At 43.0% G+C, this 12,992-nt stretch overlaps 1 protein-coding gene across 1 annotated transcript in view; it reads left to right on the top strand.

Annotated features, from left to right (window-relative positions):
* The window catches only part of CAP1 (cyclase associated protein 1), a 57,935-nt gene extending 45,530 nt beyond the window's left edge, over nucleotides 1-12,405 (top strand). The window contains exons 8-9 of the mRNA XM_087388229.1: nucleotides 7,620-7,763; nucleotides 11,895-12,405. Of these exons, the coding sequence (XP_087244355.1) occupies nucleotides 7,620-7,763; nucleotides 11,895-11,981 (231 nt within the window). The 3' untranslated portion in view covers nucleotides 11,982-12,405. The remainder of the gene's footprint in view (nucleotides 1-7,619; nucleotides 7,764-11,894) is intronic.
* The last annotated feature ends 587 nt before the right edge of the window (nucleotides 12,406-12,992 follow it).

The following is a 12,992-nucleotide window of genomic DNA, read 5'->3' as shown; positions in this document are numbered from 1 at the left end:
CAATTCTCTCTTTTCACCTGGCTCTTGTTGTTCCCTCTCACTAATAATGCTTTGCACAGTCTTGGACACATGTACTCTCTCATGCACATGAGAACTAAAGGTGCATTCTGGTACATTTCAAGGGAAGGCCAATAGGGAATGGCATTTAAATAATATTACAAGGGGAACAGGTAGTCTCATTAAATGAGAATTAATGAGGTAGTCTTACAAATGTCACGAGGAGGTATCTTGAGAGTGGCATGCAATAATTTTACGATTGGAAATACTCTTTTGACGTTAAGTCTTGTAATTGGTTTTCTTCTTTAGTATCGATGCACTCTAAATCGTGTGATTGTAGCAACTTAGTGCATTGGAGCTAGACCAAAGCAATGCACATAGGATGATTGTAAAGACTCTTGAGGGTTTTCACATGAAAGAAAAAGAGAGTTCGTAGGGAAGACATTCAAAAAAAGGATAAATTAATGGTCTTTGAGAGACCAAAAAAAGATTTGTGAGGCAATCATTATACAATTGAAGATAGTACCAATTAGGGAGAGCCCGTGAATAGGGCCCCCCAGCAAGGAAAAAAGGGATATTCAATTAATTAGTGTGGCAAGGGGGAGGGGCGTGGTATACAATTTATGTGCTGATTAACGCCAATTAAGGTTTTTGAGTATACGCGAGAGGAAGTCTCCAGAAGTCATGCCAGGTCTATAAATATTGAGTCCAGGAGATAGAGGGAGGAAGGGGAGGGAGAGGGAGAGGAGAGGATGGAGAGGGAGAGGGCTAAGTGGAGAGAGAGAAGAGGGAGCGGCATAGGAGAGGGAGAGGCAACGGGATAGGAGAGGGGGCTGGGCAAAGGGGGAGAGGATGTGAGCAGAGAAGGGGAGCAGGGGAGTGGAGATCGTGAGCAAAGAAGGGGAGCGGAGAGAAGGAGAGTGGAGAGGCGTGAGCAGAGAAAAGGAGTGGAGAGAGGCGAAGTGGAGAGGCGTGAGCGGAGAGGCAAAGAGGGAGAGACGGGAGAGGGGGAGTTAGCTTAGGTTAATTAACATAATTAAGCGATTAGAAGAGAGATACAAACTAATTAATTGAATTTAATTTTATTTAAAGTACTTACGTGATAATCTAGATAAAACTTATGTAGATATAGCTGGCCATACATCAGTTTAAGTCTGAGAGTCTTTTGGTTTTGATTTAAACTCTTTAATGAGTGCTACTCCTTCACGGTAGACACCCATTACCATCCTTCCTCGCATCCTGAACCTTTGCTAATTCCTTTGCCTTATCCTTCAGTTGAGCTCTTGTGAGTTCTTTGGCTATCCATATCTTAGTCCCTTTCAGCTTATGAGATCGTCGTTGTACTTTTATACGTAGGTCTCGTGAGTTGAATGTAATGATAGCATGACCATTACGCCTACCGATCTGGACTACTCATTGTCATCTACGTTAGTTGTCCAATCAATAGTAAGCATGGCTGCTTTGACATGTGCAAGGTATCACTGAATGATTCCTCTTCTTTATACCATTCATCTGGAAGCCCCCCAATTCTGATTTTCAAAGCATTATCCTTTCTAGCTGCATGTTCTTTAATCTCTTCCTGAATATCAGCTTTGTTGACCTTTGCATCAAACTCCACAATCACTTCTTGCTTGGCTGTCTGCACTTCTATTTGAACTAGATTCTTGACTGTAGAGACTAGTTGGGGGGTAGGGGGGGAAGCATTACATGACTTTACAACCTCATCAATGACTTCCTTCTTACCAGGTCCTTCGAAAACTTGAATTCTAGTTATGGCATCCGCCAGCTGCATCTTCAGCTCTCTCACTTGATCCTGTAGGAAGCAAATCTATTCATGATACCCAATAATGGGTCGGTCAAAAAGACCTTTGTTATAGATATGTGCATATGGGGAAGGTGTCCTGGCTGCAACTGTGGCGTATCGGGCTCTGCTATTGGAGGTTGTTGGAGTAGAGGGTAATTTTGAAGAGGAGGGTAAGCTAGGCCATATCTTGTGTTACCCCCTGGTTGAGCTAACCCCCTAGTTGAGCTAGGGGTACAGCCCAACTAGGGGTTCCTAGTTGGTGAGGATAGGCGGAGGGTTGGCGGGGCTAGGTGAGGGTAGGCGGAGCTAGATGGGGTAAGTTGAGGGCAGGCAGGGCTAGGTTGAGGGCAGGCAGGGCTAGGTTGAGGGCTGGCAAGGCTAGACAGGAGTGGCGGAGGGTTGGCAAGGGTAGGCTGAGAGGCGGCAGAGGTAGGTAGGGGTAGGTTGAGGATAGGCGGGGCTAGGTTGAGGGTTGGTGAGGCTAGGCGGGGGTGGGCGGAGGGCTGGTGGGGCTAGGCGGAGGGGGGGGGGAGAGAGAGAGAGAGAGAGAGAGAGAGGGGGTTGTCAACATCTATGAAAGGCCAAAGAGGCCTATGAGATCAAATGGAATTACAACATGATAGAGAACGGGAACTAGCGGTGACCTTGATAATCTAACAAACGAAAGAGTGGTAGAAAAACACAATTCGGATGTGCATATCATGATCCTATGGTGATAATGTCCTCAAATAGCCTAGCCATGCCACATGGTTGTGTCAAGTCATGCTAATGCCTGGTTGGGACCCCAACCGCCATTTGTTATGGGTTCTTTAGTGTTGTCTTCAGCACATCTTTTGGTTCTGAGATTTTGTGTTGGCCATTGACCTTGTGTGATCAAAATCAGATATTGCACTTGCCTAGTGCTGTCATTTGATTCAATCAATTTTGTTTGGGTCCTTTGCATTTTCACCTTATCTGCAATAGAAACCAATGACCTTTTTGGTATTGTTGCTCCTAAAGACAAGCTTGATTGAACCAAATACCCAATGTGGTCATACATCATGCATAATGCGTTGAGAGCCAATAACTTATGGAACATTATTGCATGTTTTGAGGGGAGACTTCTGTCACATGCACCTACTACCACTGCACTTGCCAGTGTGGGTAGTTGTAATGTTGTTCACTCTTTCTGCCACTGCGGCCCTAGTGCCTCCGACTCAGGGTCAAGTTAGATGGTATAACAAAGATGCTCAAGCACATGCCTTTTGCATTGTTAGTTGATAGGATGACAATCCCTCACATCCGATCTTGCAGGACTGCAAAGGATGTGTGGGGATTAATTAGCCTCTTTGTATCGGATTTGCAATGAAGCATGGGCTCGTAACTACAAAAGCAGCTAGATGGAAAGTATGGATGCTTATTTGACAAAGGTCAAGGACTTCAAAGAGCAATTGGGCAACATTGATGACATTCAGATTGTGTTCACGACTCTAAGTGGACTTGACTCGTATTAGGGATTTTCTACCACATTGACTTTTGTTGCAATGGTCAACCATTACAGCTCTGACCAGCTGGTCACCCTATTGTTGCAATGGGAGCAAATCCATGCGGATCGGAATGCTTCTATCTTTGGTGCTAGGCTTTTGGTAGCCATCATAAGGGTAATGCAAAAACAGCAAGCCTAGTGGTAAACCAAGTACAACTGTGGAGGTACTTTGGATGCCAACAAAAATGCACTTAAAAAGGAAGAAGAGAGAAATTATTGCAGGAAATCAGATCATGGTATCTCTGAATGCCAAAAGCACATAGAATCAGAGAAGAAGAAGAAGCGGTCTAGCCTTGCAGTTACTGATGCTTCATCTCCTCATGAGAAGGATGAATCAGCCAATGTTGCTCATCATGATTGGGCATTTGTGGTAACATGCCAGTAGAACCCTTCCATCCATAATTCTTGCATGGTAGTTTCAAGATGCATTCAACACATGGTTTTTTGATAGTGGTGCTTTGAAGCACGTCACTTCTTGCAAGAAGTTGTTTCTTTCTTTGTGTCATGCACCAAAGGGGGGCTCTGTGACTTGTACCAATAATGCATCGTATGCCGTGAATGGGATAAGACAAGTCGAACTCACTATAGCATATGGTGATCTATAGGATGTTTTTTATGTTCTAGGGATAAAAAAGAATCTCATATCCATTTCAGCCTTTGCTACATTTGGATATAGAGTTGAAGGACTGTTGTGCGGTTCACAATTTCAGAAATGGTAAATACCATTGTGATAACACTAGGACATTGACATGGGGTCTATATAGACTTGATGCCTATGATAGAGAGACAGACATTGTAGCACTTGTAGTTGAGGATTTTGTGCTTTCAAATACTCATTTGTGGCATGAGTGCTTTGGACATTTGAATTATGGCAGCCTCATAAGATTGCATTCACAGGATATTGTTGATCTCCCAAAGATGCATGCGTTGTCACAAACCCGTTTGTGAGGGATGCCTACTTGGAAAACTACACCGGTCTTCTTTCCCAAAAGACGGGAGTGTTAGTGCATCCTGTAAGTCGCTTTTGGTTCACAGTGATGTGTGTGGACCAATGCGGACACCATCTATTGGGGGCTATTCTAACTTTGTTACCTTTGTGGATGATTTATCCAGGCATACTTGGGTTTATCCATTGAAAATCCAAGTCAGATGTCTTTGCCTGATTTAAGTAGTTTCGTGCCATGATTGAGAACAAAGATTCTTTTCAGAGCAACGATTGGATGGATGCTATGAAACCTGAGCTAGATTCAATTCATCAGAAAAGCAATGGGGAGGCAAGCGTGCTATAGGCACTTAGTGTGTTTACAAACTGTCACCAAGCTGTAAATATTCCAAGTAAAGTGCAAAGTTGACCTTGTATTTGATCATAATTAAAGAGTTCCTCATTTTTTTTAAATTATGGTCAAAGAGTTTTTTAAATTGGTCAAAGCATTGACTTCGGCCACGAAGGCCTGACCTCGTTCCGGGACACTTGGTTTCGGTAGGGTTGACTTTAAGATGTTCCAACCTCGATTGGAGAGATTTAGTTATCATTAAGGCGCCTTGACTATTGGTCAAAACCAATTAATCATAGGTCAAAGAGGGTTGACCCTGGTCAACTAGAGAAATTAATGTATGTGTGTGCGCATTGGTTTACTTGGTGGGGACGCCCACAAAGTCTGGGATTAGTCTAGAGATTCTTTATGGCCACAATTCTTCACTTACCTTGCATGCTTTCCAGATAGTGACTGGGTTGGATGCTATGACATTAGAGTGTCACGCAGTCTTATGCATGGAGCTTCACACATTTCTTGGTTCAGCAAAGAGCAACCTATAGTTGCTAATTCTAGCTGTGAAGCTGAGTACAGGGCAGCTTTTATAGCCATTGTGAAATCTATCTAGCTACCTAAAGTACTTGCAGGTCTTGATGTTGGTCAGACATCTCCCACCACTGTTGTGATAGTCAGAGTCCTTTAGCCATTGTGCGGAATCTAGAGTTTCATGTGCATCCAAAGCACATTGAGGTGCATTATCACTATGTTAGAGAGAGACTGTTTACAAGGGATACTAACTTGTCTTATGTTCTGACACAATACAATGTGGTAGATATCTTCCCCAAGGCACTTGCACGATCCAAGTTTGAAACTTTTCAGCAAGCTTTACACTTGATTCTGTTTGTTACGTGATTTTGTCATCTCTTACTTCCATAGGTTGCAACCATGGTATTAGTTCCAGGTATCTCTTAGACACTTTCAAAGTATTTCACCCATAGCATGGAGGGGGTTTGATAGCTTTTAGCAGCTGGTATGGCCTTGTAGACTAGTTTTTAGAGGATGAGTTGGGAATATTCTTGGATTCATCTAGGTATATGCTTCTGCCGTATTAGCGGACATGCAAATTTCACCTTGTGAAGTTTTCGTCCATGTTGCGGCGTGCTGGTATTGTGATAATTCTTTCTATCTTAAATGGTGCGTTGCCCTATCAGCTAGATTTAGATGCTCGTTTGGGAGAGACTAAAATGAAACTGTTTAGACTTCACAAGCAGTTGTAGCTTGAATGAAGAGATTTTGGACTACTTTTTGATTAGCCTTCTCCTTTAGTGCTAGCCTTTGTCATGGCTGAGTTTGCCCTTCACCTCCGGAGTGCTGACAGAAACTCAGTATGAAGACTTTGTATAAAAGGATGCTCAAGTATGTGTGGGTGTGTGGATTTGTATGTGTGAGAGCATATTTTTATACTATGGTCTACACACACTGTTGGGCGCTGATGACGTCAGTGGGGATGTCGTAGTAGCTAGTCCCTGCTATGCGTGATGGAGTTTATGGTTTTCAATCTTATGAGTGACTATCGTGAGATTGAAACTGCACTATGTCGTGTTTTTAGAGGATGAGTTTGGGAATATTCCTGGATTCATCTAGGTATATAGTTTGTGTGCTAGTCTGCACATTGTGCACTATTAGTCCATTTGCATAAAGTCAACTTGTTAACTTAAAATTCGCCCCATGGGTTGACTGGCCTAGGGCTTTAGGGTTAGCCATCAAAGTGATGTTTCATCACTTTCACTTGTACTTGTCTTGCACTCTTGTGCTGCTGCAATAACTTAAAGAGCTTGTTTTCTGCTCTGTAGCTCAGTTTTTCTGCTCTATTCCTTTCCAAGCAACCTAACATATATCCTCCACAAAGGGGGGACGCTAACCCTATGAGGAAAACCTTCTAACTGGAGGGAAAAGTGCCCCAAGGGTAGGGTGTGTTCACATCACACTGTAAATAATCTAACATCCTATTGTAAGTTCAAACAAGCATATTGCTTCGTGCATGAATATAATGAAAAGCAAAAACATAAGGGCTTATAATGAGAAACAAATGTGGTACTGGAACTCAAAGAGAGACACATGCACAGAGTTGGGATATGAGCAATGAAAATTGTTTGCTGAAGCACATATACTCCTGCTAAAAAAGGACGATAGCTTTTGATGGATTTACAAGGATATGGCTGACATCAGAGTCTCTCTGTGCTGAATTTCTGACACAAATGCATCAATGAAAACAAAAAGCTACTTGCTGCACCAACTTATTGAAGAGAAAGGTGGACACTAGGATGAAAATGAAAGAGGGGTAGAGAAAACCCATAGAGAGACATGCGTGCAGTTCTGAGCTGCTGAGAAGGGGAAAGAAGGCGGTATAGTTACTCTCTCAGAAAAGGAGGAGAAAGGCAACGGACAAGTGCAGGCAACTAAGTAGACTGAGGCTGCAAAGGAAACTAGTGGCCAGGAAAGAGCACCTCAGTGAGGGAGAGTGCAGGAAAACAAAGTGGAAGACAAGTACTCACAACAGCGGAAAAAGGGACAAGACAAAGAAAGAAAGAGTGGCTGAAGGAAAATATTTGCACCAATAAATCCGGATTGAGAAAGAGAAAAGAGAAGGATGAGAGCAAGCAAGGAAAACGGAGAGGAACAAGGTTTCAGTAGGTCCAGGATGAAAGAAGTAAGGAGGGGGCAGTGGAGAGGGCTTGAATGGGATTTGATATGCCTAAATATGGACATTCCTTTTTTGGATTTGTGTTCTAGTCAATCTGTGTTGGTAAGTTTTTCTTGTGTGTATTAAAAAAAATGTAACCTTAAATCTAGATCTTGAGAAGTTTGTATGTTGATCATTACCATTTTCATTTTAAATGTCCAGAAAAGGAACACAATAGTTTTTTTGATGTATTACAAGTATCTTTAAGGCAACTTTTTCTTATGATCGAGAAAAGGATGAAGCATCTAATTGGGTATATCTGGGGAATATCACATTGATTATCATCTCATCTTGCAGGGCACAGCTCCATCAATAGCTATAGATAATACAACTGGGTGCCAACTCTACCTGAGTAAGAGCTCTCTGGATGCTTGCATAACAACAGCAAAGTCAAGTGAAATCAATGTGCTCGTGCCAGGCGAAACAGAGGATGCAGACTTGGTATGCCTTTTTTTCTGAGCGGGGGGGGGATCTAGGCACTTTTTAAATCATTTGTATATCAAGTGGTTCATGCATTCGTTGTTGTGCTTATATGCAACTGGGCTAGGCTAATGTGCATTCCAAGTGGACAATCGTGAAATATAGTCTTCAAGCACTTGGTTAATGTGTGAGACAGAGCTGGATATCAATGAACTTACTTTCAAAAGAGGATATCCTTAATTCCGTGGATCTCCTTGATTCATAGTGACTGGAAGCCTGCCTGCACCACTTGCAGACAGCATTAGGAGGAGAAAGCATGGACACCTATCTAAGACTTTGTCATAAGTGGGCTAGGAAGGGGGGAGGGGTGGCTGGGCAGGGGAACAGTGTTAGCATCTACAATTTGAAATGAAAGGCCATTCAGACTGGGTGGAGCGCAGTGACATGTTTTCAATGACTTTAGTTAATTCGTTCTGACAGGAAATCTAAAATGCCTGCCTCTTTTATTTGATCATTGTTATGCGCCTCTTTAAATGTATTGGCTACCCTTCGATTTGTACTTTTTGAGTTTCTAGTTCCCGAGCTCGCCTGAGGCTCTTCTACAGGCAGACTGGCTTTTAGCCTGTGGATGCTGCTCAAGGTTTCTGGCACTGCCTCTCCTCGAGTTGAGTTTCTTTTAGATGTGCTTGATGATTCTTAGGTTACTTTGGCCTTGTTGATGAACACTTGTTTAACCATGGAACTATATTCCTTTGCTGGTCCTTTCCCAGCCCTTGGCCCCTTACATGTGCAAATGGCCTTCAGCCCCATACACTGCCCTAATCTTGGGCTTTATGTCATCCCTAAGTGCAGACTAGGTGGTCCTTGTGGGCCCTGGCTGCCCTAAAGTCAATTCAAGAAGGATATCTATGTACTGCACACGTGGCAGCCAGATTTTTGGCTACATGGCAGGTCCTCTCCATCCCCTTTCATCCCAAACCTATGCTCTATGTCATCCTCTTCCATGTCGTCCTCATACGTGGGGTTCACAAGTGGGGAGGTGACCTATTCCAATACCCCTCTCACCGATCCACTGTGGGGCAGCACCCACGTATTGATGCAGATGGTCCATCAGCTCCCATGGAGAATCTCTTAGGAACAAGTCAAAGGCATCCTTGAACTACTCTAGAGCTCTTGCTCTTCCAAGTCCGGCACCGTATTGATGAACCATCCTGGAATATAGGCTCTTTCGATGGAGCACCAACCCCCTATGATACCACAATTCCCAATGACGAACATGCCTACTTCATGCGCTGCAGGTACCATTAATGGTTTCATCCATGAAGTCACCATCTCGGTGACTCTGCAAATGCTATGGCCATCTGACAGATGACCATCCCGTTGTCCTCCTCAGACACTGAGGACAACTTGCGTGTCTGTTTTAACTTGATCCGGCACCATGCGCAATCAGGTCCATGAAACCTTGTGCTGTGTGATCCTTGTGGCTACCCCACATACATTCCCACTGGTAGGAATGCCTTCATCTGAATTTGAAGAAACAGTGTCACCAACTGATCCTCCACGGGCATCATCATTATCCTCTGATTTTTGAGATCCCAAGTCTCCACCTGAGAGTCTGTGACAAGATCACCATCTGGTCCTCCCAACATCATGCAACTGGGTCAACCTGGAAAGGCCTCCTTATCACCTCCACTGGTCAGCAACTTGTACTGCTCAAAGTCCCTGTCATCAACCTCCAAGGAAATCTTGTAAGTAGGTTTCAGAGCCTCCACATTGAGAACTATTCCTTTGTATCCATTCTCCGACCAACAGAGAACTCCTTTACAAAACATGCATCCCAAAGCAATCTGCGGAAGTTTCCAATAAAATAAATAGAGAAAACACACCTAGAAACTCAGTCTGAAATTGTTTGCTAGTCTCCTCCTGAGCTGCCATCATGAGTTTCATCCCCATGAACCATGCACCGTGGTCTCAGTATTGTGCCAAGAGCTATTTTGACCGTGTGACCTGTGAGCTGGCATCACTGCTTGTTTCATTCTCGTGACCCGTGTGGCACCACCTTGATATTGTGCGTGAATGCTTCATCACTATACCTAGGTACAGCCGTCGCACAGCCCATTCGTACAGGTACTCATATTTGTTTGTAAAGTTTGAGCTTTTGTGTTGAATCTGCTTCTTGCAAAGTAACAAGTTGACATAGGCAAGAATGTGCAAAATTTTAGAGTTTTGCAGTAAATTTGCATTTGGGGGTTAGACTCAGGGACTATTCTAGGGCAGCATGGAGGGCTGTGCAAGGCCCTAGAATTGAAGTTAATTTAAGATAGTGTGACATCAAGCACGAACAACTATCCATCACATCATCACATCAAAGTAAATTGGCAAATGCTTATTCAATGATGCATACATAATGCTTTTGAGTCTTGAATTTTCTTCTAGAAAATACTTTTCATGTCTTGGATATCCTGCCAACCAATTCATCCCAAACTCTCTAGAGGTTAATCCAAAATTCTCCTGCTGTTGCTTTCCTAGTGTGATGGAGAGTAGCTGTGAGAAGGACTGTCTATCAACCTACGTGTAAAGTGATACAGGAGAGGTCTCAGAAAATCAAATGACTTCCTAGTAAAAGAATGCCAGGCTGGTTCTAGGAGAAGAACATGTCAAGGAACATGTGGCATTGTGAGCAATTAGTAAAACCCATGAAAAAGGATAGTTACGTTAGGCAATTTCTTGTCTGAAATGTTCAAGGCCTTTACTCCTCCCTTGCTTGAAGAATGCACCACCGTTTTTGGGTCTATCAGTTGATACCTGCCTTGCTGAGATTGGAAAGGATTACTGCCACTCCATGTGTGGTGGATCGTCCTATTCTTTTGTCATGTTTTCTATTCTTGTAAGCCTATCTACACAAGCTTCATATATTAAGGCACTTACCTAGATTGCCAAACTTGCGACATAGTCCCTGAGTGTTAGCTGTACAATAACAGTCCTCAATTCTCAGGGTATACTCTGAAATACTCCCACCTTCTCCTGGATTTTGACATCCCTAAGTGTTAGCTGTACAATAACAGTCTTCAATTCTCAGGGTATATTCTGAAATACTCCCACCTTCTCTGGTCTTGGAGTGAGAAGCTTGGTTTTTCACCGATGTATGGTAGTGTGATCTTAGACAAAAATCATTACGTACACCTCTCTACTACTGCTGTTATTGATGCTTATACCCTTTGCCTCTCAGTGACAGGCCAGTTGTAAGGCTGGAATGCTGAGCTAGTGAGTATAGAATCCTTGGGACATCCATTGATGGATACATGAGTTTCCTTTCTAGAAGATACTCACCTGCAAATCCCTAGGAGATACATGAGTTTCCTTTATAGAAGATACTCACCTTCAAATCCCTATAAGATGGTTACTTAAGGGATGGTTTGACTGCAAGCTTGATCCATGTCCTACGTGAATCATCTGGTAGTCAAGTTTCTCTCTTTGTGAGATAATGGCTGTGTGCATCCAACCCATAGATAAGGATGCTGACCAAGATGAAATGTGAAATTCAGCATTACTTTCCCATATTTGATGATAAATTGGGAACATGGAGGCAACGCATTCTAATGATCTCTCTCACTCTTGGCACCCACCACCTATTTGTTTGCCATCGCAAATCAAGATGGCTTCACGAAATGTATACACCAACTTGGACGCCCTTTGCACTGCAGAAGGGTACTAGGAAATTTCTGATGCACACAATCTTATGTGGCAGAGGAAGCTTTCTTGGTTAACTTAGTGACCCAAGACCTGGTCTGTGCAGCTTCTTTAAGACATTACAACATCGCTCATGTGTACTGGAAGAGTGTCCCGAAGGTAACTCAGGCAATAAAGTCTGGTCCGTCACAAAGAAGAGGCAAGGGAGAATGATCCTGTAGGTTAAGCTAAAAGCTAAGAGAGTGTCGTTTAGCATGGCTAGTGCACGCCCTTAAGGCATTCATAGAAAATGTTTGTGCTGCTCACGTGCCATTATGTGTCGAACCTATAAGAGAATGTGAAAAACTGAGTCCCTGCTTTCCTTGTAAGATTTTGTAAACTGGGTTTTTGACGGATCAAAAAGTTTTAGGTCACAAAATCTATTATTGTTGTTTGACTGTGGTGAGTTGACGAACTTTGCAGGTGGAACATGCATTGGCAGAGCAATTTATGACCGTGTTCAAGGATGGAAGTTTTGTGACGACACCTGTCTCACACTCAGGTGGTTGATGGCTTCTACTCTGGCAGATTGGAGGATGCCTTCCATTTCTCTTCTCCTTGCAAGAGCTGATTGCAGATTGCAGTGTAAGTGCTTGCTGCACATATTTTTGCCACGCTTGTTCCACGGAGGTCGATTGTTCATTATGTTATTGCGCTACGAGGAGAGCTACTCTTCCTATTTGGAGAAAGGACTTTTATACAGACTTTTATACATAGTGGTGGTAGTTCATTCAATGTTGTCAAACTTGATTGTTGTTTGACCTCTAGGCAGGTTTTTAGTTATATTTACTGCAGTGTAGTGTTGGGATACGGTATAAACATGGTTATCATATTTTCTTGAGTTCAAACTTCCATTCTATGTCAGTACATGGACCTTTGTTTCTTTGTTTGCTCAAGGGTGGTCCAAGCGGAAAATATAAGATTATTTATCTTAAATATAGCACAGATTCTGGAAGCCTTTTCCCACAAAGGGATCCTGAGTTAATCATGCATGGCTGATGTGTGGCTGTTTATGCAACTTTCTGCATTACCTGCTCTGACTTCATCATGGCTGAGTCTGCCCTTCACCTCCGGAGTGCCGACAGAAACTCGGTACGAAGACTTTGCATAAATGGATGCTCAAGTATGTGTGGGTGTGTGGATTTGTATGTGTGAGAGCATATTTTTATACTATGGTCTACCCCCCCTGTTGGGCGCTGACGACGTCAGTGGGGATGTCATAGTAGCTAGTCCCTGCTATCCGTGATGGAGTTTATGGTTTTCAACCTTATGAGTGACTATCATGAGATTGAAACTGCACTATGTTGTGTTTTTAGAGGATGAGTTTGGGAATGTTCCTGGATTCATCTAGGAATCTGACTATGGATGGTTGTACTGCGAAAAAGTTGAATGCATCTATATTATCATTGAAGTGGAAAAGTATGTAAAGGGCTGCTTAATCCCTTTCACTCCATCCTATTGCTGCACTGATTGTGGACAATATTTAGAGTTGAGGGATGGTATGAGAAGCTCTTTTCTGCA

The sequence above is a fragment of the Dipteris shenzhenensis genome, chromosome 17 (genome assembly GCF_047967505.1).
Source record: "Dipteris shenzhenensis isolate YYH24624 ecotype China chromosome 17, Dip_SZ_1.0, whole genome shotgun sequence".
Taxonomy (NCBI): Eukaryota; Viridiplantae; Streptophyta; class Polypodiopsida; order Gleicheniales; family Dipteridaceae; genus Dipteris; species Dipteris shenzhenensis.
The sequence above is the reverse complement of the archived record's forward strand: the minus strand, read 5'-3'. Positions and strand labels throughout refer to the sequence as shown.